Source organism: Leptidea sinapis, chromosome 4 (assembly GCF_905404315.1).
Source record: "Leptidea sinapis chromosome 4, ilLepSina1.1, whole genome shotgun sequence".
Classification (NCBI taxonomy): domain Eukaryota; kingdom Metazoa; phylum Arthropoda; class Insecta; order Lepidoptera; family Pieridae; genus Leptidea; species Leptidea sinapis.
In genome coordinates, this window is record NC_066268.1 from 6,930,075 (window position 1) to 6,957,949 (window position 27,875).

The 27,875-nt window shown below is 34.8% G+C and overlaps 1 protein-coding gene across 1 annotated transcript in view; it reads left to right on the plus strand.

The window, feature by feature from the left end:
• The first annotated feature begins 838 nt into the window (after positions 1-838).
• LOC126979702 (glycerol-3-phosphate acyltransferase 1, mitochondrial) overlaps positions 839-27,875 on the plus strand; it is a 70,827-nt gene continuing 43,790 nt past the window's right edge. The window contains exons 1-3 of the mRNA XM_050829164.1: positions 839-1,088; positions 16,638-16,776; positions 21,526-21,639. Coding sequence (XP_050685121.1) covers positions 940-1,088; positions 16,638-16,776; positions 21,526-21,639 — 402 coding nt within the window. The 5' untranslated portion in view covers positions 839-939. The remainder of the gene's footprint in view (positions 1,089-16,637; positions 16,777-21,525; positions 21,640-27,875) is intronic.

Sequence of the window (27,875 nt, forward strand, 5' to 3'; positions counted from 1 at the left end):
CAGAAATTGGCTCTAGCTACCTCTGACATATTTCTATAGGTTGTTTGTCTCCCTTCATTCCATCCTTATACTAGCTTTCTTATTCTTAAGTTTGACTGTACAATATAGGTACGTCTAGGTTGAAGTAATAAGGGCCACATAACGGTTCTAGTTTTATATTAACATAAATTTGTTTGTATTGAAGCAGACTGGAATTTTCAAAATCAATAGATACATCATTTATCGAACGTGTATCGATGCCTTTTCATAATTTGGCGTATTCAATCCTACCAACTACTAATCCATTTAATGGCATGACACCAAAACACGCAAAGTGCGTGAGACACAAATTTACGTTTTCTTCGAATAATGATAGGACCGAAATGATACTACTACCATAATTAAATAATAGGCCCCATGCATACGTAATATACGTGGCACGTGAAATAAAAGAATTACTTATGTGATATGAAAGAGGAGAGCAAACATTCGCACGGATCACCTGGAATAATCTGAACTCCGCCATTCACTCTTCTGATTATATCATAACATCATATAATATAAATTTCTTAGAAAGTATTAAAAATTAAACATTCGCTATAATTTTTATACATTGGTCTCATTCCTAATTTCCTACCGACCCATATAGACCTCCGTAAATCGTGCCGTTAATTGATTTTGATCCTGGAAAGACTGAAGGTTAATATTATATTTGCCTCTTTGTCTTTACTTAGTTTTACACTTGAATGCCACGATAAACATTATCACGCATCGGCACCTATGTTAATTATATGATTATGTGTATTGTATTGAAACTACTTATTCAGTATTCGTAATTCATATTCAGTTGGCCGTTGCCTCTCGTCGGGGTAGGACGTGTCTCGCAGATGTGCACTCGCGATATACGAAAGCATTCGTTGTCTTAATTTGAGTATTTCAGTGAAGTGCAGTGCCGGTTTGATGAGTGTACTTAATTTAACTGATGTAGTTGATGTAAATATGGATACGATGATCAATGTGTGGAGTGTTGTGGAGAGGGTGCGAGTGGACAGCGCTGCAGTCGAGCTGGCAATCTTCACAGCAATACTCTACTGGTTTTTTACATCCAGGTTTGTTGGCTAATAATGACGTCGCGATATTCGCAGGGTTAGCCAATACTCAATTGTACGGTCTAGGCTATACTTGTTTCCCCTGGCGGACTAGAGAGTAAGTGTTTGGGAAATGTCCATTGTCTTCAATTCTCCTTGTAACCCGTCGATGCTCATTTAAAAACTCAACTGGAAATTTTAAAAAAGAGGACTGATAGGCGCGTTTCTGTTCTCTTTCTGACGGTGTTTCTGCTTTTTATCACGCAATGAAGTTCATACAGTTTTGTTGTTGGTACGTGAAAGAGAGTTACTTGAAAACTGTCACAGTTTAAATTTGATTTTGATTAGATATTATTAAATAAAATAAACACAGATTATTATTTAAATTGCATAGATAAAAAAATTATAACGACCTGCATATATATGAAATCGCAAGTAAAATATTATGTAAGAAGTTCTTATGCCTTATTATAAAATCATCACATGCAAGATAACTGGATTTTTATAAATGTCTTAATTAATATTGATCACATTTTTTGTCTTGACTTATTTAATGCGTGGTGTTTTGGTGATCTGTGAACAGGCAGGAAGCCACTTCTCCAAAATCCCGTTATATAATAGCAGTTTTATCAAATATATAAAATTATCGTTTCGCGGTGTGTGTTACCACTTCTTCATTTATATGAAATTTTTGTGTGAATATCGGATTGGTTTGAGAATCGGCCAACATCTATTTCTCTTACCCCTAAATGATCCCACCCCTAAATATGTTATTATTTAATTTATTTTTATTTTATTATGCTTCAGCATTAAAAAATACAACTTAAAATTTTCACCCGTCTACGATCAACCCCTGTTTTAATCACGATTTTTATATTATTCTGTTCCATCCACATCCGCAATAGGGTTGCAGGATGTCAATCGAATACAAGAATTGTAGTACGAAAAATTTTAATTATTGATTTTTTTTAATTACTTTAATTGGTAATACGACGTCTGCTGCGACAGCTAGTTTCTATATTATGTTATATAATTTCTATATGTTACTCGGTAATGTACGTTTATAAGTCTTTTAATGGGCGATGTATTATATACTTTTACAACATAATCCTAAAAATGTATGAAACAAATGTGTTACCAAATTCAAAAGAATTGTAAAAAAACGTATGTGTGGTAAAGGTTACTATAATATAAATGATTTTCTTAATGATGAGACAGACTGGGAATGGGGCGAACGTCCTCAAGCTATTATGAATTGTAATTTTTTTTGTACAATAGTACATAATTTTATATTGTAACTTAATTAGAGTAAATTATAGCCCGCTGAGCTAGCGTCCGTTCTTCTCAGGACTGAGGCACTCTATTTTGAATGGGTGGTAGTTTTAGACCTTCAATAAGTGATTTTTAAACCTATTTTAAATAAAAAATATTTGAATTTAAATTACGAATCCACGAACTTATAGCGACTAATTTATAAATTATTTTTCAGTCATGTAATTAAGTCTCAATTGCACACTCAGTTTTACATAAATTACTGCTGTGTATTGTTGATGATTTCTGATGATGTTATAAATAAATATATAATAAATATTTGAAGAACGATGCAGAATTCAGTTGTGGGTGTAATTTCGAAAACTCTCCCACAAATATACCACCTTACAGCTCAATAATACGTGACCAATTTTGATATTTTGTCAATGTCTGCGCTAACTAGTGGTTAGCTAGTTTAATATTCAAAAAACAGAAGAGCTAATTCCAAGCGTGGCTGACTGTGTAGGACTTGTCAATGAAAATCGGTTACAGTAACGATAGATTTGCTTTCCCTTTCTACCTTGTTGTATGTCCGTTAGAGATGTTCTTCTTTTTGGCTTATTTACGCTAGTATATTGTAAGTCTACGTTATGCGATCATTGTTTTCATTATTTCTAATAATGTCAGACAAAAGTCAAAATGGCGGACGACAATACTTTATTATTCCCGGATTTGTATAATGGGCTGATTTGATATGCGGTTTCAGTCACTCTTTGAAGTACATAATACTTAGTAAAAAAAAGCGGCAGTCACAGACAATGATGACCATGTTGATGTTATTTGAATATAATATTGATTTATGGTCAAAAACCAAAGAAAGGCAGTCGAGAGGTTCTGTGTGGAAACGTGACCGAATGTATCTTCCGAATGGTGAAATAATAGTACAAAATAAGCGCGTACACCTTCCTTAAAGGCCGGCAACGCTCTTGTGATTCCTCTGGTGTTGCAAGAGAATGTGGGCGGCGGTGATCACTTAACACCAGGTGACCCGTACGCTCGTTTGTCCTCCTATTCCATTAAAAAAAAATTGAAAATTATACACAAATATTTGATTATTATCGCCAATGGTACACAGATGGTTGAATATTGTCGAGAATTTTATTATTTAGTTAGTTGCTCCAGATTGAATAGCACAATTAATTCATAATTGAATATATATACATAACTGAATACTACTTTATTCCATATAATATTGTTATAAATATGCAATGTATGTAATAATAATTATTACGGTTTGAGTCACTCTTATTTAAATGTTTTTTTTTAATAAAACGCGACACGATTCCATAAGATTTTTTCCCTACCAAAATAGGGCTGTTTTTAGGAATATTATGAATTAATAACTAAGTATTATATTATATGTGTATTAGTATAAGTGTAGATAACTTACAAATTAGGTATAATTTCTTATATTTTACTTACAATTTAGGTATTTTTTTTTATTGAAAAGAGCGCAAAAAAAGAATGCTGGGAGAGTTTCTTGCGCCGCTTCTTCTCTCTCAGAGCGCCATTTGTTTCCGAAGCGGTAGTAGTATCTAGTAGTTATTAGAAATGACATCAAAAAGAATTCTAAAGGAATCAATTTTGAGAAAATAAATGCCTTTTATAGATGCACAATATTATAGTATTAAAAGAGCGTATACTCGCCAACAAAATGTAGCAATAGTTTGGCGAGATGTTAAATTTAAGTACCAATGTGCATACAGTTATAATTAAATAAATTAAAAAAAAAAGAAGTTTCCACTTCAAAAATTTCAATGTGTGAAATATGTGACAGTTTCGTGTCTCTCAGAGCACCATTTGTTTCCCTACCGGTATGTAACAGTAAATAGTAATAAAGAAATAGTAGATTGTTAACCAAGGGTCGAAAGAATCAATTCCTGAGGTATTTAGACGTAGCAAGGGCGGCTACAGTCCGAGTAGGATTTGATTCTTTTACCCGTGTTAAGCACTTTACTTTTCATTTCAAATATGAGGAAAATAAAACTAGTTGTTTATCTAAACTATTTATTGATATTAAATCATAATATTAGTAGTACCTATTTAAAATGAATTGTCAAATTAGGACAATAAATGACGACTTTTTAAATTTTAAATATGGAACTCTCCGCGTAATTGTTGCGGCTTATTCCGCTCAAAGAAGTTTGCGCTAAGTTCACACTGGCTGTTTAGAAAGTCACATGGCTGCAGCATTCTTTTTTATTAGTTTTTCTTTTACAGAAAACTCTTCACAGCTGAAAGCAGTTCTATTTTTAAAGTTCATTCCGGCCCTTGGGTGGGAAGTAATTTGTATGAGTTTTTCCCTCTCTATGGAGGGAAGCAGCATTTTATTTTATCAATATAATAAATGAAAAGGAATTTACTTAATGAACGAAAAATATGAGAATCAAATTAAAGTGCGAAATCCGGTCATTGTTTCAACGCATTAGTTGAGTTTATCTAGTACACAATGGCGCGCTCAATACAGATAATTAAATAATAATTATGCGTAACATTAACGCATATGTTGTTGTACGAATTTCGCTTCGGGCTGATCATGAAATGTCTAAGTATAACATGTGCTGTAAATATAATTGTTTGTTTTCCCAAACCTTTCATTAACCTTTATATATACGTTGTCCTGTACACACGTCTGAAATTCAAAAAATTCGTCCAGCCGTTGGGTTAAGCTCACTAACATACATACACATGGGCAGGAGATTTATGTATGGACAGAATGGAGAATCTAAACCATTCTTAAATTCACTGGAACACACAAAAAATCATCAAAATCAGTCCAGCTGTTTATGAAGTAATTCAATCGTGAATCTAAATCCTCGAATCCGCTTGAACTCACACAAAAAAATCCATTCAAATCGGTCCAGGAGGGGGAGTTCACTCTCAACACACGTACAGAAGAATGATATATATTACTAGCTGACCCAGCAAACGTTGTATTGCCGATATTAAAATCGCGATACAAAAGTAAGTGTTGATCGTAGATGGGTGAAAATTTGAAGTTGTATGTACTTTTTAATGCTGACTCATAATCAAACAAATTTAAAAAAAATGTCGAAAAAAAAAATAAAAAATAAAATTCGTGTCAATTCGTGTAAAAACCCTTAACATTTAGGGGGTTGAAAAATAGATGTTGTCCGATTCTCAGACCTACCCAATATGCACTGAAAATTTCATGAGAATCGGTCAACCCGTTTCGGAGGAGTTCAAAGTTTAACACCATGACACGAGAATTTTATATATTAGATATGTAATGTCTAAGATCTTTTATTATATTGTTCACAATCCACATTAACATTAATAAATTAGACCTTTTCTTGTCTATTATACCATATTACTTACCTATATTACTCACTGCTATAAACTCCACTGCTAATAATTCCATTCCACCTTTGCACGACACGCCACAAGTAAGGATATCATCCCCACCATCTGGATGTGTGGCGGTCCTCCACAGTGCGGTTTTCAAGGAGTTTTCTTCCGCGTACTACGAAGCTGTGGAATGAGCTTCCCTGTGCGGTGTTTCCGGGACGATACGACATGGGTACCTTCAAAAAAAGCGCGTACACCCTCCTTAAAGGCCGGCAACGCTCTTGTGATTCCTCTGGTGTTGAAAGAGCATGTGGGCGGCGGTGATCACTTAACACCAGGTGACCCGTACGCTCGTTTGTCCTCCTATTCCATAAAAAAAAAACTACAACACTAAAAAAGTTTAATATAGATGCATATAATTGAGATATATTAAATGCATTAACAACAGAGTGAAGTTTGTAATTATTATCCATCAGAGCGGAGTGGACTGTACTATTCTCAAACAGCTGTTTGCAAGCAGATTGCTTCCCGGGCTGCTATTAAAGATTATCGGTGTGCTAGAGACTGACGAATGTATATCCTTTATCAAATCATGACGTTATATAATATCATATTAATTTTAGAAGTTATACTTCTTTAGGTGCGTCATGAAAAAATGATGAGAGTGAAATTTTAAGATGCGCGCGCATCTCTGTAACACAAAAGTAACAGGGTGAAGTTGGTTCCTAAACTTTTCTGACGTTTGTGACGTTCGTTATTTTTTTTTCGGTGTCTTCGTCCATTTTTTAGTTTTTTTTTCTATTTTCGTGTGAAAATCTTAATGCGGTTCACAGAATACATCTAAGTACTTACCAAGTTTCAACAGTATAGTTATTATAGTTTCGGAAAAAAGTCGCTGTGACATACGGACGGATGGACAGACAGACATGACGAATCTATAAGGGTTCCGTTTTTTGCCGTTGGACTACAGAACCCTAAAAACAATCATAATTTTAGTATCACAGGCCCCCGGGCAATATGCGATTAACCCGAAATCATCAATGTTACAACAGCATAACATAGATTACGTTTAGACCCATTGTCTTAGTTTTCCTTATCAACATGTGACATTATGCCTAATTATTTTTCTTGTTCTACTACTTCCTAATTAATGAACACAAGTGGGGGGAGATTAATATTCATGAGACAATACAAGAGCTGTTTGTTTACTCGTGGCCGGTCAGTAATTTAATCATTATTTAATTTTTTTTTCTAACGAACTTATATTCAGTAACGTTTACGTTTCGCGATACAGGCTATAAATAGACAGATCCGTGAATGACGTATTTAAGGCAACTTTGGAAAGTGTTTTTTTTTTTTTCACTTTTGCTATTAACGTCAATATGACATTTAGGCTTAGATTATTTATATGTCTAGACAGGCTATGACAGCTGTGAAAACGTCAAAACAATTGAGTTTAGAATAAGCCTATATTAGGAGAAACTAATATTCCTGGCCTGTTGAAAAGACGTCTAAATTATCTTAGTATTTAGGCTGTGATCTATACATCATCCTTGAACATGGCTAGTTTCAACTTACGTAGCTTACATAAAACTTAGTTGAGTGTAAGTGTAAGTTTAGCATAATCTTTTATTTCGTTTTTATATTCATTTGGCGGCTGAAATTATGCTGCGCAAGCTAAGGCAGCCCAATGCATAAGTCAAGTTCGTGTTTTATCACACTCAGCTCGGTTTTACTTAAGTGAAGTTGATCTTTGCAATGAAATGTATTACAAAAAATGAAAGGAAATACCAAATTTTCTGTTTTATATTTTTTTCACGGAAGAAAATTCACCTCCCATTCAAACTTTTTGTTAGAAATCATATTTTCTTGTTAATATTCTATCGAGGATCAATTCTGTCATGGTGTCAGATGCAGTATGGTATTTAGAGAGACATATTATAAATTCATCATCATTGGAGTCAACGGAAACCATTTTGAGCAACTTAGTTACGTAAAAGTGAAATATGAAAAGCAATTTGTAAAATGTTTTTAATATGCTTTCATTTTTTAATACATTTGTTTGCGAAATTTGTTATTTATCAGCAAAAGAGTGCATTGGTACAATAATATAGATGTAATTTTTTTGATATATCATTCAGGTCGATTTCCGTGAAAAGTTAAAGAAATTTAAAAAAACTAAATATGCAGTTATTAATTTCTTTCAAATCGAGATCATGAGTCCTTTCATGACTTTTTTCTAGTTGCGTAGTTTCCGACTTGGCCATCACCGCCCTTCTCGGAAAACCATCCTGTAGATCTCAGACTTAGTTACCTAAACCACTTAACTTAAACACAAATAATTTACTTATTACATTCTATAATTTAAACATCAAAATCTTATTATGCAATCATGGTTGATGTAATCGAAGTTAGAACAAATCGTATCCATTATTGTGAGATCGAAAGGCCCCGGCAGTACTTTTTCCTTAATTATTTCGTCTTGATAATGTTGCCAAATATCTGTTGCCTAATCTATGGTTGAAAGCCGTTACAATATACTCAAATCATTAAGTAAATATTTTACACACAAAATAATTTTTGAAGGTCGAACGATGATAGTTCAACCTTCAATTTTAAAATTATCTTTGTATTTCGTATAAGTAAAATTATTGAAATTAAAATTTAGTTATGCAGCATTTTATTTAGTGGGCATTGAATGAGGCTCGACCGTCACGCTTGTCCAAGAAGGTGTCTCGAGTCAACAAGGCGAGTCTCGATTGTTATCATAATTGTAAACAGTTTGTTATTTTTAAGTGATATGCCTCACTTCTGGGAGTAAGTAAATATACAAATTTAATTTGTACTAGTATCTATTTATGGAGAATTTATTTATAAAAGTGGAGCCACAGCTAGAGAGTTAAACAAGATACCATTTAAATTATTAAGATATTTGTGAGACATTATAACTTTATGTATTAACATGACTTTAATATATAATTAAACGTGAGTAAAGCCGTGAATAAATAAAGGTATACCAAGGTTTACAATCGATGCGTCACTCGGAAGGTTGGCTTAGTTGTTAAGAGCGCTTGGACGGAACCCGAGAGGCGGGGGTTCGAGTCCCGCATCGTCTGTAAATTTTGGTACAAATTAATTGGTATATTATAGTTCTATTTCGTTTTATCAACTTTGGGTTCATGTAGTTACCACTTGTATCGTTTTTGCTGATTTTCCAGTAAACGTTATCTTATTGTTACGATGTACTTAAAAAAAGATGGTAGGGAGTCATAATCCTTTAAAAAGTATTTTGTAGAAGGGTTTGTTTGTTAGACGCGTTACTCTATGAATAAACAATGTACAAACTAATCAATTATAATGCTCTATACAGGTTGTTTATAAAACTACCAGTAAACCCGAAGGGAGGTTAAATGGGGCCTCCATTTACAATATTTAAGAAACGTAGTAACGCTGTAGGTATTACATACCCAAAAAAATAAATTATTTTCACTGATGTGAAACCGTATTTCAGTAAATTTTAAGAGTAAAGTATGCACAATGTTCGTACATTGCTACCTAATTCGCGGAACGACAAAAATTTAAATACCTTACCTATCGAAACAATCTAAACGAACACTAACTTCTTCGTAATAAACGTCAAATCTGCAGAAACGGCCCAAAGAGTGCTCCGCCTTGCTCAATACACGACCTCGCTCGTCGGCTTGTGGCTTGTGTGGCATTTCGCACCATCTTCGGTGTACTTGGTGTTACTGAACTCCTGCTAATTTTGATGATGAAATGAAATTTTCTGTGTGTCTTCAGGTGGATTCGAGAATGGTTTATATTATTTTGAGTTACCTCCTGTACGGCTGGATTTCTCAAATTTAAGACGTGTGAACAGGACAATGTCTGTTCGGTCCGCTAGTTAAACGATAAAATTATTAATATTGAGATATTAATTGAGGTTGTGTATTGGTGTTAATTGCCATTTCGGACAGACAGGTTGAGCTTGATATTACGCATATTGTTTGGTTGGTGATAAATATGTTTCACAAAGATATACCTGGATTTAGTTCCGATAATCCTATAGGAACATAATTCTGAGGCTATCCCATATTATATATCTTAATATATATAAATTACGTGACACGTTGTTTGTCCGCGATGGACTCCCTAAACTAATGAACGTATTTTAATGGGGATTACTTCATGGAGTGCAGTTTAGTCCAACTTGAGAGATAGGATAGTTTTTATATCGATTTTGAGACCCATATTTATTTTTAATTCCATGATTTGTTTTGTATGGACATATTTTCTATGAGGCTCATTTCATAGGCTCTCTACCATCTGCTTGCGTAGGGTCCTAGAATACTTCGGTCACATTGCCAGAAGGGATGAAGACAACCTGGAGAGACTGATGGTAACAGGGAAGGTGGAGGGAAGAAGACCAAGAGGAAGGAGCCCCATGCGATGGATCGATCAGATTCGCACTGCCCTTGAAACCACTGTCCACGACGCTTTACACTCTGCTTCCGACAGGGGCAGATGGCGGCAAATAATACGCAAAAAAGTACTCTGTCGAGATGATCACGACCCTCAGCACTGAGGTAACCGACGCGAGGAGGAGGAGGATTTTCTATGAGAGAATTTATTGACGTACGATTTGTCAGTTCCGTTGTGAAACAATTTCATTTGGTCTAGAGGAGGGAAACGTGGATCATTTATTCTTCAATTGCCCTTTAACGCAACCAAGTTTTCACTCCTTTTGTATATATTTTGTGTAAATATATTAAAATAAATAACATTAAGTTGTAAATAGCACTAAGTACTTATATCAAATAATTTAAGTAATTATATTTGTGTATGTCCTTTATAGTCCTAACAGCATGTATATTTGTTTCAGGTATAAGAAAATAAAACTTGTTTCAATCTTAAGCACCGATCACTACCGTTAAAATTAGTAAAATAATACTCTAAGCTTGGTGGTCTACCTTAACGTGACATTGGCAAACTTGTGGTATACCTTCCACAGGAGCCATAGTAGGAAGAATAGAATAGAACAATTTTATTATAAGAACAGGGGTATTTACTACTTAAATAATTCTTGATGTTTCGAAATATTATTGGCAAATTCCTATAAAACAGTATTTTTACTATCTACAGAACAACGTCTGTCGGGGTAGCTAGTATATTATATAATTTACATTCAAATTCTAGTGTGATTCAGCCACGAATCGTCTTTTGTCTTCAACACGGTGAATATTATATCAAAACGAACAAAGCGTATTGTTTTAAAATAACACGTGCGTTTGTTGACATTTCACCACATCTGTAAGTATTTTGTATTTTGTGTTATAACCATAGACTTACAATAAAACAGCGTATAGACAACCAGACAGATTTTTCACTACGTGCGTTATCCAGTGGTTTCATATTCAAAAAACAAAGAAGCTTCAATTCCAAGCGTGGCTGATTGTTTACGACTTATGAATCAAAATCTGTTACAGTAACTATTATGAATGAAGCAATTCCAAGGTTCATTATATTATACAACGTGCTTACTGCTTAGCTTTGCTAACTGAAGAGAGGAACTATATTTATTGTCACAGACTATACACTTACACGGTTATATTAATGGTTATAAAATTTCTCTCATACGTCGAGTAGAGTAGAAGTTTTAATTCAAATATTTATTTATTTATTTTATTTATTTATACAAGGTCCACCAACACAGAATACACAAGACAATTCATAAGATTGTAACATAAATTTAAAAAATCGTGTTCCTGCAATTACAGGTGAACACATCATGCACATTAACATACAAACAATTTAGTTGTTAATTATATAAAAGTAAATTGAAGTCCTATAACGCTAACATGTTAAAACAATATAAAAAGATAAATTAATTCTATAAATCATTACAAGCTAAAATACAGTCACTTCAATATAATCACTAAAATACTATAGTATAGGTACAATATATCTTGTCTATGCATTTTTTATTATAAATTAGGTCATTACATTTTACTAATCAGAGTGTCAGGTTTCTCTTAAATTGTGCTACTGTATCTCCAAAAACATCTATAGATCGCTTGTTTGAAATTATAGTGTTGTATTGACGCAACAGCCTATTCAGTGGGGAGTGAAATCCGAGATTAGAGTTTGCTCGATCAGGTATAAACGGTTTATATTTTGCCAGTTGAGGTGCTCTAGTTGGCATGTGAATATTTATCTTGCTCAATAGCTGCGGGCAATCCAACATCCCATTAATGATTTTATATAAAAATATCTGTTCATGGATTTGCCTACGATCCTCCAAGGATATCATTTTATAATTTGCTAGCCTGCTACTATAGCTGTCGAGATGTCTCGTTTTTAGGCGATATATTTGGATTTGTCTCAATATAAGTAAATTCGATTGGAATGAACAGTTTTTCATTGTGTGTAGAACAGGAACCGCTCGCTTGAGCTAACAAAGGAGTGATTGATAATCATTGGAGTACGTTAGCATTATGTCCTGTATTATATCTCAATTGAGGGAACAACTTTCGAAGTATACTCGGCTCGACGGCCGTGCCTGTACATTAAATCATCGAAGGAAGCGTTTATAAGATTCGATATTTTAATCTTTTTACTTATACAAATTTACTCACCAAAATTTATGAACGATACGGCACTCGAAGCCTCGTCTTTTGGGTACCGTCCGAGCAGGGGCGTGCATTTGTCTTCTACTAAGGTAGGCACTGTGGATCTAACTTTACGTAGTTGATCTTTGGAATATGAAAAGATTGGTTACCGTAGGTATTTAGTATCTAGTGTAAGGAAGAGATTTACGAGTGGATGTTAAATAGAAGTGTGGTTATAAAATAACGGAACCAAATTAAACTAAATTAACTTTAACACTAGTGCTTATATAGGTTCGTATCGAGGTAGGCACTGCCTAATTGCCTATATGATATGCACACACCTGCGTCCGAGTGCTCTTGTTCAACTCCCAGGTTGTGGCTCCGTCTACACTACGCTCGGACGGACCCCGTAAGGCGCGGTTTCGAGTCCCGATCGTCCATAAATTTTCGTACAAATTAAATTTGTTATTTGCGTTTATCCCTAATATCTAATATTATATAAAATTCTCGTGTCGCGGTGTTTGCTTCCAAACTCCTCCGAAACGGCTAAAACGATTTTTATATGAAATTTTGTGTGAATATCGGATAGGTTTGAGAATCGGCCAACATCTATTTTTCATAATCCTAAATGATAAGGATGACCACACTATTAAATACTTTTTTTTTTAATTTTTGACAATTTTTTTTATTGTGATTCAGAATTGAAAAATACATACAACTTCGAATCTTCTTCTTTCTTAATCACGATTTTTGTTGCTTAAATTGGCAATACAACGTTTGACACCATAAAACTTTGTAATTGGGCTTTTGATAAGTAGTAATTTACAAGTATTTGATCCAGCATTTTCGAAACTTTGGCCTACATAGGGATGAAATAAAAATACTAAAAAGCACGCTTTATATAAAATTCAACTAAAAAATAGAAAATAAATTCAAATTGAAAATAGTGTAAAAAAATATATTTTATTGTAAAAAAAAGCATGGGGTGCTTTTTAAGATATTCTTAAAATAATAATTCTTCTTTACCCCACGCTCTTTTACAATAAAATATATTTTTTTACACTATTTTCTATTTTTTAGTTGAATTTTATATAAAGCATGCTTTTTACTTTTTTTTTAACTATTATTTATTTTTAATTTTTTAGTCAAATTAGTGTAATGTCATCGGTCCTCGATAAATCTACAAAGTTTGAAATCTAGCCGTTTAAAGTGGGTCAAAATCGCGCCCAAAAAAGTCGGTTACAAACATACAAACGGTGAGGCTAATATAAAGCGTATAAAAAAGTGCCCTTAGTAACTACTCCACGCGGACAAAGTCGCAGATAAAAGCTATAAAATAATTAACAAATTTTGTATGTATATGAGTATTAAACTGACCACTGATATATTAGGCAATTTTTCATCAAATTTCATTGTAGGAAAATTATTTTGTCCTTCGGTTTTCATAACTATAACTTTTACTCTAATCATCATGTTAATTGTAATTTTCGAATTGTATATGTCCACGTTTTTAGTTGCATTTTTCTACTCTAGTACTATTTGTGGAGACCTTTAATTGGCTCTCTGTAATTATCTTAAATATCATTCAAGTTTTTGAATCTGGTTTTGGTTTTCCTAATAAATAATTAACTATATAATAATGTATATTATTGTAAAATATGGCATATTGTAATTTTATATGGAAAAGTTAGAGTAGAATGTTAAAATTAATAAGTTTTCGACTACCCGTGATAGACCGTTGCTTAAGCTTTAGAAAATGATATAAAGTTAATCGAAAATCCTCACGTCAAAATATCAGCGGTTACAAAAAGGTCGTGGGCTTTCGTTCGTAAAAAAACTCTAGTTTTTGATGGTTTTAGAAAAATGTACGTTACTAACATTAATAATAATAAACTTTATTAACAACATAATTACACTGCAGGACATTTTAGGAAATTTATATAAATAAAAAAAAAACAAAATAAGTAATTCCAACATAATGTGTAACAATAATAAAGAATAATTAATACAGAGCTAGTGGAATTTAAAAATGAATGAGAACAATAACATTGAGGAGCAGTGCAAGCACTTTAGTGTTTCCGTCTGAGGCTCGACAATGATTTTCAGTGGGCACCGTGTTTTAACATTTAGATTAGTTGGTGCTATAGCACTAACCCCTTTATTCATAATAGTCTGCTAACTTAAAGCATTGCTAATTCTCAGTCTGTCTTCTTCTATTCACCTAAGTCAAAATGAGAAAAAACACTCGTTAGCGGCTGTTTTGAGTTAGCGGACCATTATGAATAAGGTGTAAGTATATATTGTTATGATTTATAATAAGGGACGATTTTGCAGGCTCTAACCATTACAATTTCCATGCTAGGTTTTACCAGTGGCGACTGCTAAATGTTATGGATTTCGGAACCAAACAAAGTGCAGATCCGGATTGTGTGCCTATCTACTTATGTTTGTTTTACGAAAGAGGAGGAATTCCGAATTAAAACTACCTTGTAACCTACAACCTGTAACCTAGCTCGACTCGATTCCTCAAGGCCTTTGGCTCGGTACCCAGCCTTAAAATGTTAGGGTCTTTTAGATTTACCGTAGTTCTGGCTTTAACTGTAACAAACATACAATACGTGTAATGTTTACCGCGGACATCAAAAAATTCTTGAAAATAATTAAATATTTTCCGAATCGATAATTGTTTTTTTTTGGTTCTTTGCGTTGTTGTAATCTGTTATTTGAAACAATAATCCACTGTTTTGGCTGCATATGCTCAAAGAATCATCGTCGAGAGTCCGAAATTGATGTAAAATTACTTTGTACTCTCCATTTATTATTGATATCTTTTACTAAGATTTGTGACGTCATGTCTCTTAAGCCTGGTGAACTGGATGCCACCCTTTCCGCTCAAAGACTTAGGATAGCTCGTTGTTGGATAGCTCGTTGGCATGGGTTGTTAGTTTGTCCTGGCATTTCAGTCTATTTTGGGTTATTTCTGTCTAGGTACATGTATTTATTACTAATACACTGTGGGAGCCTGAACATTGTTCTCAATGTTTTGTACTGTAATCTTTCTATCGAGTCGATAATAGTAATTTAATATTATGTATTTACAAGGAAGTAGTAAGAAATATCGGCGGTGTAAACATTCAATTGGGAGGAAGTAATATCGGATCACAATCATCATGTTTTGTCCTTCACTATGTATATAGGTAGATGTACTTATGTATCTTCATGGAAGCGTAGTTTGTAATAACCAAATACACGATAAGGCTCGGTAATACCATTTATTATTACTGTAGTTAGCATGCGATTTATATGTTCTGTTAATGAGTATTGAAGCACGCATTTGCACTTATTTTGCTGTACTGTTTTTATCAGCCATCCACATAAATATTTATTCACATCTTTACATATTATGATACCGTTAGTGTACCGTGCGTAAAATATGTTTACACAAAAAACTATTTATACATATCTTAGGTTACCTTTACTCTATCCTTCAAATGTGAGATACAACCTAAAAGATCACAATTTATCTCAGAATCAGTTAAATCGATTTGAATAAGGTTTCCGCTTGTGTTTTGTGGTATACCCCCGTAATATTATTTGTTTGTTGACAAAAATAGGTTGCGTTATAGCTTAAACACATGGTCGGATTTAGTACAGCCAGACCATCGGACGGTCCGGTGCCTTGCACCAATTAGTCCGGCGTCACACTAAATACGGTCCGGACGGTAATAATGATAATTTTGTGCGATGGACAATGCGATATACCATCGAATGTAGTCAGCTACCAGACCGTGTCATTTGGTACGACTGTACCAAATCCGATCATTTGTTAGGCTATTAGATGATACATTAATCCGAAATTAACATCAAAAAAGCCACGGGAGTCCACTTCGGCGTCCTTCAAACCGAAACAAACAGTGCTTGCTCACTACTTATTGTGGTAACAAAAGGTGTCGCTGTCACTGTTATCCTTTTATTCAATGATAGAACAACCCCGTGATGATATAAATGGCGACTCATCTAAGATACCGACTTTACCAGTGGGAGACTCTTTTGCACAGGATGCCGGCTAGATTATGGGTACCACAACGGCACCTATTTCTGCCGTGAAGCAGTAATATGTAAGCAGTATTTTGTTTCGGTCAGAATAGCGCCGTAGCTAGTGAAATTACTCGGCAAATGAAACTTAACATCTTTTGTCTCAAGGTGACGAGTGCATTTGGAGTGCCGTTACCATCAGCTGAATAGGACGAGTCGAGCACGTCGTCTTGTCCCTTATTGTCATAACTGACATAATGTAAAGAAACATAAACCGAACTCCGTATTAATAGAGTTGTTTTTCCAGCCGCGTTGCGGACATGCTGGAGGTGGTGGGCGAGCGAGTGGGGGGGTGGTGCGGGAGGGAGGGTAGCTCACTGCGACAGGCGGTGCGCTCTCGTCGGCGGCACCACGACGTGTACGCCAAACTAGACGCCGAGAACACGGTCAGTATGCAAAGAAATCTCTAAATACCCACATTTTCACACCATCTCCAAGGAATAGAAATTAACCCTTTACGAGCCGATCCCTCTTCAGAGGGATTACGCGCGCTAAAGTGTATCTATGCGTATTATTTTACGTATAGCAAAAGAATAAGGCTAGGATAATATCAATGAATGTATATGAAACCTATCGAAACAAGCTATGTAGACCATGCATAAATTATTCATATTGTATTTTATTTTACATACACGACACAATGTTGAAAACCCGTTGTATTTTAGAATAAATGAGTATTTTCAATGAAAAAATTGGTTTTATTTATTAGTTTTTATGGTTTTATAATCATCTTTATATGCTCTTTCTAATACTAAACTAAACAAGTTTTCATAGAAATAATTTGAGATATTCATTCCAAAAGACTAAGAAGAATCCCTTGACCTTGATCGACCTTGAAGTGCCAGATTGCTCGTGTATGTTTTAAAATGTAACTATGCTATATTTGGACAAGATAACTACTGAAATATATTTTGCGATAGTGTTTCAAGTAAAATAAAAATATTTCAACAAATTCCAAAATAAATAAATAATAAAAAACAGACAAAGGGAATGACGCTTCAAAGTCCTTATTAATTTTAAATGGACGCTCTTTGAAGTCGAATTTATATGAGCAAAAACTATAAATCATTCCATTATAATTATTGTAATGTCTTGAAAATATAGTCTAGACGTATTATAAAAATAGAACATACCAGGTATTGGGTAAAACTTCGAAAAAAAAAAACAAAAATTTTGCGCTGTAATGTGGATTTCATCGCTGTGCCATATGGAACCGTGGTGTTCTATGACGAACGTGCCATACCGTCCCGCGGTACGTAAAGGGTTACCCCCACTACTGATTGTTCATTGGTCAGCCATGTATTTAGTGTCTCAGGTTCCTAATCTGGTAATATATGAAAACTATTTAGCCTTTATTAGGCGCCTATATAAAATCGCTGCCTACGCATCAGTGTTTATCGCTCCAGAATACTTACAGGAGGCTATATATAAACTAACTGTATTTTGAGATGATTCAGTCTGATTACAGTTAGGTTATACCAAATAGGTATGTTCTGTGTAGGTGTCGTTCATTGTCCGATGAATGTAATTTTATTATGGAATTAATAACACGTCCCAAGAATTCGTATTAGTATCAAAGCATGGTTTATAATTTACATAATTTTATAATCACCGTATTAAAAGAGTTGATACATATCGTCAAGTACAGCAATCAGAACTAAAACATATATTCTTGTCTTTGTTTATTTGATCGGGGGAAAAGTCTACTTAAAATAGTTTCAGATAAGCAAAACATAAGTATGTTAACATTCCTTGGTACCTAATAAGGCTTAGTAGGTTATTATTCCTTCTGTCATCGTGCGAGATGTAAGATAACTTCGGCTATGTCCTCGGTGTTACAGCCACAAGTGATTGCTAGTTATCTTCACATAAGTTTTTGTCTGATGGTATGTGGGATTTTTTTATTGGGGAGGAGGATATCTGCTGTCGCCGTCTAGCCAAATAATGGTAGGGACCTGTCTACTCTATGCTGCCCGTAGATTTTGAGGACTGCGTCTCATCTACGCGTGTGTCTGGCTGCATTCAATCGGCAATCGACGACGTGTTTGCAAAGATCCCTTTAAGTCGTAGTCATTGTTGACTTCAACGGGCATAATTTCCAATACCAGGCTCAAGGCGATCTGTGCAAAATTTTACATTGGGGCGTAATGTCTGTTGTGATTAATTTAGTCGTCTACGCGGCTCCCAGACGTGGATAGCCACATACAGTCCTTATTGGTCTGCTGCTGACTACACAACCCAATAGTTAGCAGGTCTTCGTCATCGCTCCCCTTCAGACGTGCGACAGGAGTGTAGATTCTATCCGACGCCCACCAGCAACCAGCCGTTTGGCTCTATAAGTCAGCAGATTGGCATAGTATGCGTTCTTTTTTTGCATCTTGGGGCAGGGTTTGTTTTCCTTATGATCTCAGTGCCTGTGCTATGGCAGTGGCCGATTTTATACGACAATGCATCGATATTTTCATACCAAGCTCTGTAGTACCGATTTGTGGCAGATGTAGGGCCTGGAAACTGAAATAACCAATGCCAGTTTCCGATAACTCTGTTTTCCTTGGACTATAAGTCAGCTGATGGGCATTCGGTGCGTTCTTTTTTTGGATTCTAGTATTGTTTTCCTTACACGTTAAGAAGTCGAGCGGGCCGGATGACATTTATCACATTGTGCTCAGAATATGTGCTCCTTAGTTGCGATGCCAACTCCGTTAACGCGTTTATTCAAGCACTCGTACCCTAAAGTATAGTTCCGGACTTATTAATGTCTCATCCCAAAACAAGGTGCTCACAGTTGCTCGGATCGGGCTAGCTTTAGACCTATTGCTATTACCTCCGTGCTCTCTAAAAGCATTATTAACGACCTCCCCTTGGTAAACCTAGAGAGTCACCAGTTGACCAACTATAAAGTCCATTGGCTGGATCTTCTGGTATACCTAGCACACAGATGGGCGGCAGATATCAAAAAGCAAGGGAGAAGGACTGGCACCATGCAATGCTATGCAGATGACAGTACTGGAGATATATACGCCGTATACACGGGCTATGCAGGTCTCTCTTTTGAAATCGTCGTCCAGTGCCAGGAAAAACTTGTGTTTTCTATCGAGCTCTCTCTTGAGAATGTCGCGGAATGAGCACAATGCACCTTATTTAATTTTACCCCCAAAAGACTCGATTAAGCCAATAAAAAACCCTATATTTCATAACACTCCTACGCCTCGTCTAACATCGGTATACTGGTCGTCTACTATCGAAATCTCGTGTCTGTATGATTGTACACGGATCGCTTTTCAACAGGTGAGTTGTTTGTCCTCTTACTCCATAAATATATATTCGGGTATTATATTATTATAATTCAGACAACGCGCATTGGTCGCAACACGCTATGCGTATTGACATTATTACGTGCGTACCCGTATCCGTTTGTGTGTTGAAATCGTTTTGAAATTAAAATCTTTCCAGATAAGCTTTGCAATTAGATAATTTTTTGTAGCAAATGTGGTCCTCGTTGGTAAGGTCATATGGTTACATGGCAACCTTAATATTGAATCGTAACATGTTTTCATCATTAATAGGATTTATTACTTAATTCTTTTAGTGAATTTACATACAGGGTTAATCACACTTAACATCTTATGTCGCAATATGATCGCATAAGAATCCTCACCGGCACTGCATTGTAATGGATGGGTAGGGCGTACTACTTACTATCAGGTGAATTGCTCATCGCGTCTTCTTGGTCTTTTGCAACACCAGAGGAAGCACACGAGCGTTGCCGGCCGTTACGAAGATCTACGCGCTCTTAAAAAGCATCCATGTCGTATCGTCGGGGACAAAGCTCTATCTATAGTTTGGTTGTAAGTGGCAGAAAGTTTCTTGAAAACCGCAATGCAGAGGATCGCCACACATGCGAAGACGATGAGAATTATATCCAAACGTTTGACGTTTCATGCAAAGGTGGAATTTGGACTGGAGGAACTTCCGTAATAAATGTGGCAGAAGACACACTATGAAGCTACGTCTCTACGCTAACACAAAGTGATCTTGACGTTCATAAAGCCACTGCATCCTCCCCTATGCGAACTCTTCTGCACCGGTCTAATTGTTTTAGCCGGTACTGGGAAGCACCAGACCATTGATGAGAGCAATACTCCGTGATGCTCCGTGATCAATAGGCGCTATTTATGATACCTAGCTGACATCCTGTGTTCAAAAGCTTCCCACTTATAATATGTAGTTCTGTTATTATTATTATTATTACTTTACGGAATAACTTAAAAAAAATACAGAACTGGACATGTCCGGGATTTGCACGCTTTATGTCCTGTTGGCCAGATTTCAGAGACGGCAACTCTATTTCCAGAAGCCTACCACTATTTTAAGTAGTTCCGTTATTTTCCAGAACAAAAAAGATGTAATTGACACTCTCTTTGTACATAGAACGACCTTTTTTGGTAATTAAAAACCAGTGCTGTAGGTATATCGCCTTTTCATGAACTAGATTGCTAAAAAACGGATGGGAATGCATCAAAGTAAAACCTAACACCTACAGCAGCGCCCGTACACAAACATGACGCATAGACTAGCCATTGCTTCCATCACCATAATATTATCGGGCAGGACCGCCCAAACACCCACAAGGAATGCCATAAGCGAGCATAACGAAACTTGCGGTCGGAACTCAAACCAAATGAAGTACACCTCCAAAGCTCCTTTGCATACCTGGTGCTCAAACAATTTGATAATTTATTTACTTATTTATTAAATAGGAACAATATATAACCCTTATCTACACTCTTAAGTATATAATATGATAGAAATTGTATATATCACATAAAGGTTAACTCAACATTCATAATGAACTGAAACTCAATACATTTTATGCAAGTAATAATATTAAAAACTTACATTACTAAAATTATTACAAATAAAACACAAATATTAAAACAATGTAAAAGTAAATAAACAATTAAAATACAACATTAAAACTATAAGAGGCATATCTAGGTGGTGGTAATTATTTAAAATTGTCGTTTAAAAGTTGAAGCGGATTGTTGGAAAATATCTAAAACTGCTTTTAAAAATACCTTGTTGTATGTAATCCCTATTCTGTTTTTAATTTCCTTAATGATGTTTTGTTTCAGACGCGTTCAACGTCACTGTACCGCATAAAAGACGGTCCGGTGGTGCCACCTCCTCAGCCGCAGACTCGACCGTCAGCTGGTCTGGCGTGTGCCAGGTGCGCACCTTTATCTAGGGTAAGTATAATATTATGATAGGAATATCTATTAACTAACGCGGCTAAACTCTAAAGCATGAACTACAGTGTGAATTACTTGTGAAACGTCACCATGGAAAATAATATGCTTGAATCCCATTTAGGACCGATTTCAAAAACGTCATATAAGTTGTTGATAGTTCGCGAGTAAGCCCATTTTACGTTTCACCAACATTTAACATAGAGTTAAAAATCTCTATACTAGAGTGAAATCGTATTCAATTTGTTTAACGCGAGTGTTACACATTTAAATTAAACACTTTTAAAGGATTGAAACCCGTATAAGAGACAAGACACACATTCCAGATCTCCCTGAAACGAGATCTGGAAAGGTCGGGTTTACTAAAATAAAAAATGTAACTTTTACGCAAAACTATAAATTAAAGACACAGTTATAATTCCACGCCTTGGAATCCTTAAAAAGTGTTTTAATTAAATAGAGTAAATCATAAACCGACATATTTTTGTAGTGTCACTGTGTTGTTTAGCTGTACGCACAGAGTACAATCAACTCAATTGTCAAGTTAACTTATTATCCGAACAAATAAAAGAAAACGTAGCGCTATTGTGCAAGTATACCTCAAACTGTCTTTTTTATTTTCATTACATTCATTCAATTCATTAATTCGATTAACGTCATAATGTAACTAAGCCAGAGTAGGATTGATATAGATTAACGTGGTAAAACGACAGAGTAAGTTATACTTGATTAGCTACTCTAGTTTAAATTCAGTGTTGGTGAAATTGTCCTTTAATATTGTGTGCGCACTCATCACAGACCCAACTGTTTATTAGTTGGGCCAGTGTGCTCACTTAACAGCCAAAATTAACCAAACTATCGGCCGATCGAAAGTCTGCGGGGTCTCTCATTGCTATTGCTAAAATCTTGGTGGCTACAAGACAGATTTAATGTAGATATACACAACTACTATGTAGATATATTATTAATGGCTTTGGAATCAACCTCTAATAGATTCATTATGTATATTCTCACGTGTGTGCGTGATAAGGTTGCGAGCGAATTAAGAATATTACCTTTTTAAACGACTTCAAAAGAGGTTCTCAATTCGTCGGTATGTTTTTTTTTTATGTTTGTAACCACAAAACTTTCGACTGGGTGAACCGATTTTGATAATTCTTTTTATTTGAAAGCTGATGCTTCCCGTGTGGTCCCATTGGGTCTAGATCTGACAGTGGCATCCATGAAAACACCATAAAAGTCTTAAATTTGCTAAACATTCGTATAGCAAAGTGGATGATAAATTTACGAATAGCGCAATATCGCGACAACCGATTTCGATGTGTCTTTTTTATTGGAACGGATATACTTTAAAGATAGTTTGGTGAGATTTTGGTTAGGTTCTAATGACGGAATCCGTGACATAGTAACGGAACTCTTCAATTTTTTGGAGCAAATTAACAATACTCGGCCGAATTTTTTTTATGCTATCCGGATATTTAAGTCATCTACCATAACATAGTTATCACATTTATACACATCAATGGGACACCTTAACGACTTACAGTAATGGTGCGATCTGTGGCAGAATTTCTAACTGTCTGTAAACAAATTGCAAAGCGCTTACGTTCATTGCTGCATTGAAAAATTTAGTATATCTAGAATAGAATAGAATAGAATAGAATAAAAATTTATTGATAACAAAAACCACCACCACACAATTATTAAAATGATACAAACCAAAATAAGTAATAATTTCTTAGAACTAACAAATAAAACAAATTAAATAATACAATTTATAGCTTAAAACTAAAAAGGTACTGTGCGGCAGTGAATGTCATCAAATGGAGCTAACTCAGTAAAAAGCTGCAATAGCGTGGTGCCAATGTAGCATTGGTTTTCAGTAGCCCCAACATTATTGAGTCTGGGAGTAGCAGCGACTAGTAATTTTTAAATTATAATTATGAATATAAATAAATAAATGCAGTATAGATCTAATTTTTTAATTTAACTCTTAAAAAAATATATTAATATAATAATATATTAACGTTAAAAGAAGATCATGTAGATCTTCTAACGACGGAAAAATCATAAAAAATGAGGTTATTCATAATAAATAAGTTTTAATATATATTATGGTTAGTATAAATGTTAATATTATAATATTAAATTTAAAAGAGGTACAATCAGTTAAACAGGTTTATAAATATCATTAAGTAGGTAATTTTTAGTTTTTATTTTGAAATTTTGAATGGTATTACTAAGTTGAAGTGGAGGTGGCAAATCATTCCAGCACTTGGTGGCTTGATATCTAAAACTTCCCCGAAACGCAGCAGTTCGGTGGCTTGGAATAGCTAATATCCGAAAAGCTGACCTCGTATCCATATTCAAAGCTTTATGCTGTCCAAGCCATTCTAGCTTTTGATGTAAGTATGCTGGTGTTTTCCAAGCAATTATGCCAAAGAGTAACACAGCAAGATGTAAATGCCTTCTTCCGTCCATCTTGAGTACTTTTGCCTCTTTGAGATATGGTGTAACGTGACTACGGGGAGGAATATTCCAGCAAAATCTAGCGCACGCATTTTGCACTCGCTGTATGGCATTTTTAGTTTTACTAAGTAGTCGTGGGCCATAAACGGTGTCCATATAATTAAATTTAGAAAGGACGAGAGCATCACACAGACGGATGCGTGTTTCTAAATTTAAGTATTGTCTTAATTTATATAAGACTTTAAGACGATAAAAACAATTTGAAATTGTCAAGTTTATATATTTCTCGAATCGCAGACTTTCATCGATTAGCAGTCCTAAATTTTTTGCTTCATGCACACGTTCAATTTTATAATTATTAATTTTTATATCAAGATTGTATCGCTCAATTGTATTTAAACCATTCTGTGTACCGAAAATCATATATTTTGTTTTAGCTGGGTTGAGAATTAATGAGTTTTTCTCCGACCATTTGTAAATTTCGTTTAAATCTGAATTAATTCTATCTACACATATTTAGACAAATTGTTAGTTAGTGTACTTCAAATTCACTAAAAATCATAAAATAAAAAAAATAATAACAAACAAACAACCGACTTCAAAAACCTGGGTGTCCTTTCGCCGCAACCTCCTCTCGTCTCCTCACGACTCAAGCACATCTCACCTATAACTATGAATGCCGACTCCAAAAATTACAATAATCGTAACTAGAATTAGATTAATTAATTAGATTGTATAAAAATACAGAATTATTTTTATACTTTTTAGTGCATATTATATCTATTGTTTTTGAATTTGGTTGTGTTTTTGTTAAATTTTTTTTTCAGCTTGACGTGTTCTATTGTAGCAAAAAACCCACTGATACGATCTTACAGCAAAATATTTTATATTTGTTTAGAGTCTAGATAGAGCCTCTTACTGTTAGGTAACGCATTACAACAGGCTTGGTTTATTACTTAAGTGTTCATGACAGCTACGTCTTACACTCGCGATACGTCAGTCACTTTGTTTTAGTGTGCATTTGTTGCTGAACATAGAGGCTAACAGTTTGCCGCTATGTTTTCGAGGTGTTCCACAGTTGTCACAGTCTATAATAATATTGTTTATAAATAAAATTAAATATAAAATAAAATTCAATTGTTCAAAAACCGTTGTCAATCGTCGTCTTAAAAAAATTCATAATGGATTAGTTAAATAGAATTATTCTTAATAATAATGATAATAGCAGAAAAAGAATAATAAAATGATTATTATAATGATTATTATAATTATATTATCTAAGGAATCTTGTTTTATTTTAATTAAGGTTTACTAACAGTCACGGATCTTATTTATTTATGATTAGATCAATACTTATAAAATAGCTTTTATAATCTGTTTGTATGCGATAAGGATAGCTAATGTTTTTCTATTGTTATAAATCGTGTATCTACTAGTACATTTTCTGTACGTTATCTGTACTTCATACAGAATAACATACTTAATATAGAGAACAGATAAATTTCTCGTGTGTAATGACAAAAGTTGTTGATGTAACTGACCCGACAGACGTTGTTCTGTTCATATTAAAAAAAAAAACACTAATAAGCCAATGAACGAAATAAGAAATAAAACTAAATTTTTTTCTAACTATTCCATATATTATTACTAGCCGTTCCCGCCCGTTTCGCTGGGCGAATTTTAAAAGGAAATAAATTAAATTTTATTCATCTTATTACAAATGCAATAAAAAATATAAGGATAAATTTCGAATCGAATGGTGTTAGTTTCATGTCGGTACGATCAGTGGTTTAGGCGTGATTGAGACTCAAAACAAATACCATTTTCATTATGTATAGATAATTTCTATTTTCATCATATACATACTTATAGATATTATATTAACGTCCCGCAGTCCCCTTGCGGGTGAAATTTCGTAAAATCCGTTCTTAGCCGACTTCTACTCGATGATGTAATTTTCGTACCAAATTTCATGTCTCGGTGCCTAATGGTTACAGAGATATCATGATGAGTCATAAATCTCTATATACATATATGAAGATATTTATTTGTGCCGCCTGTCAGCGTGCTGATATAGACCCAGATGGCCCATTGGCTCATTTATCGGCCCAGGACGAGGTGGGTGACCTTAAAGGCCGGCAACTTCATTGAACTTTTCATTTTGTCGTGTAATTCGAATACACATCGCTGTGTAGACAAGTTCGTTCGTTTGTCTAATAAAAAGCTTGCAGTATCAAATGTATTAATCACATTTATATCTTCTTATATAAAAAATTCTCGTGGTCCGGTGTTTGTTACCAAACTCCTCCGAAATTGCTAAACCAATTTGTTTGAGAATTTGTGTACGTATATCGGGTAGGTCTGAGAATCGGTTAACATCTATTTTTCATGCCCGTATTTATTTTTTATTTTTACTTTATTATGATTCAACATTAAAAAATATATACAACTTAAAATTTTCACCCGTCTACGATCAACACCTATTTTTGTATAGCGATTTTAATATTATTCTATTCCATCCACAGATACGCAATAGAGTTGCAAGATGGCAATCGAATATAATGATTATTGTAGTACGATAAATTCTATCTACGATATATTTGGTAGGTCTGAGAATCGGTCTTCATCTATTTTTTATACCCCTAAAATTGTAATTATTGAATTTATTTTATTACTTTTTATGGCAATATAACGTTTGCTGGGTCCGCTAGTATATACTCTATAATAAGCCGTGATTATACTACAAGCAGCATTCGCGTAGGCTTTGCGATTTGCGTACCGTTATACCATTTCTACTCGATAGCAATTACGTGTGTTGACCCCGGGGAACGGCGAATTATTCGCGAAAAGTAGCCGCAAGTTGCGCGTGAGATGGTTTATAAATTATTTTATGTTAGGTCCTTATACCGCATGTATATAGCCGAATTCCACCTTCGCACGACACGCCACAAGTTAGGATATCATCCCCACCATCTGGATGTGTGGCGGTACTCCACAGTGCGGTTTTCAAGGAGCTTTCTTCCACGTACTACAACGCTGTGGAATGAGCTTCCTTGTGCGGTGTTTCCGGGACCATACGACATGGGTACCTTCAAAAAAAGTGCGTACACCTTCCTTAAAGGCCGGCAACGCTCTTGTGATTCCTCCGGTGTTGCAAGAGAATGTGGGCGGCGGTGATCACTTAACACCAGGTGACCCGTACGCTCGTTTGTCCTCCTATTCCATAAATATATATGTATATCACAGGTGTATTGTGCTTAAAATTTAACTGTCATTCCTATACGTTTTAAAGCCGTGCCTCTCTAGATGTCGCCTTTAACGCTAAGACTGAGAGCGTACTAAGACTTTGCGCAGTCTTTACTTACGTAAAACTTAGCTGAGTGTAATAAAACGCGAACTTGAACTTTTGCGTTAGGCTGTCTTAGCTTAAGCTCAGCATAATTTACTAGTGGGAGTGGCTCCTTTGCACAGGATGCCGGATTTCTGCCGTGAAGCAGTAATTTGTAAGCATAACTGTGTTTTGGTCTGAAGGGCGCCGTAGCTAGTGAAATTACTGGGCAAATAAGACTTAACATGTTATGTCTCAAGGTGACGAGCGCAGTTGTAGTGCCGCTCAGAATTTTTGGGGTTTTTCAAGAATCCTGAGCGGCACTGCATTTTAATGGGCAGGGTGTATAAATTACCATCAGCTGAACGTCCTGCTTGTCTCGTCCCTTATTTTCATTAAAATTCATCAGCTGTCAAATAAAAACGAAATCAAAGGTGAT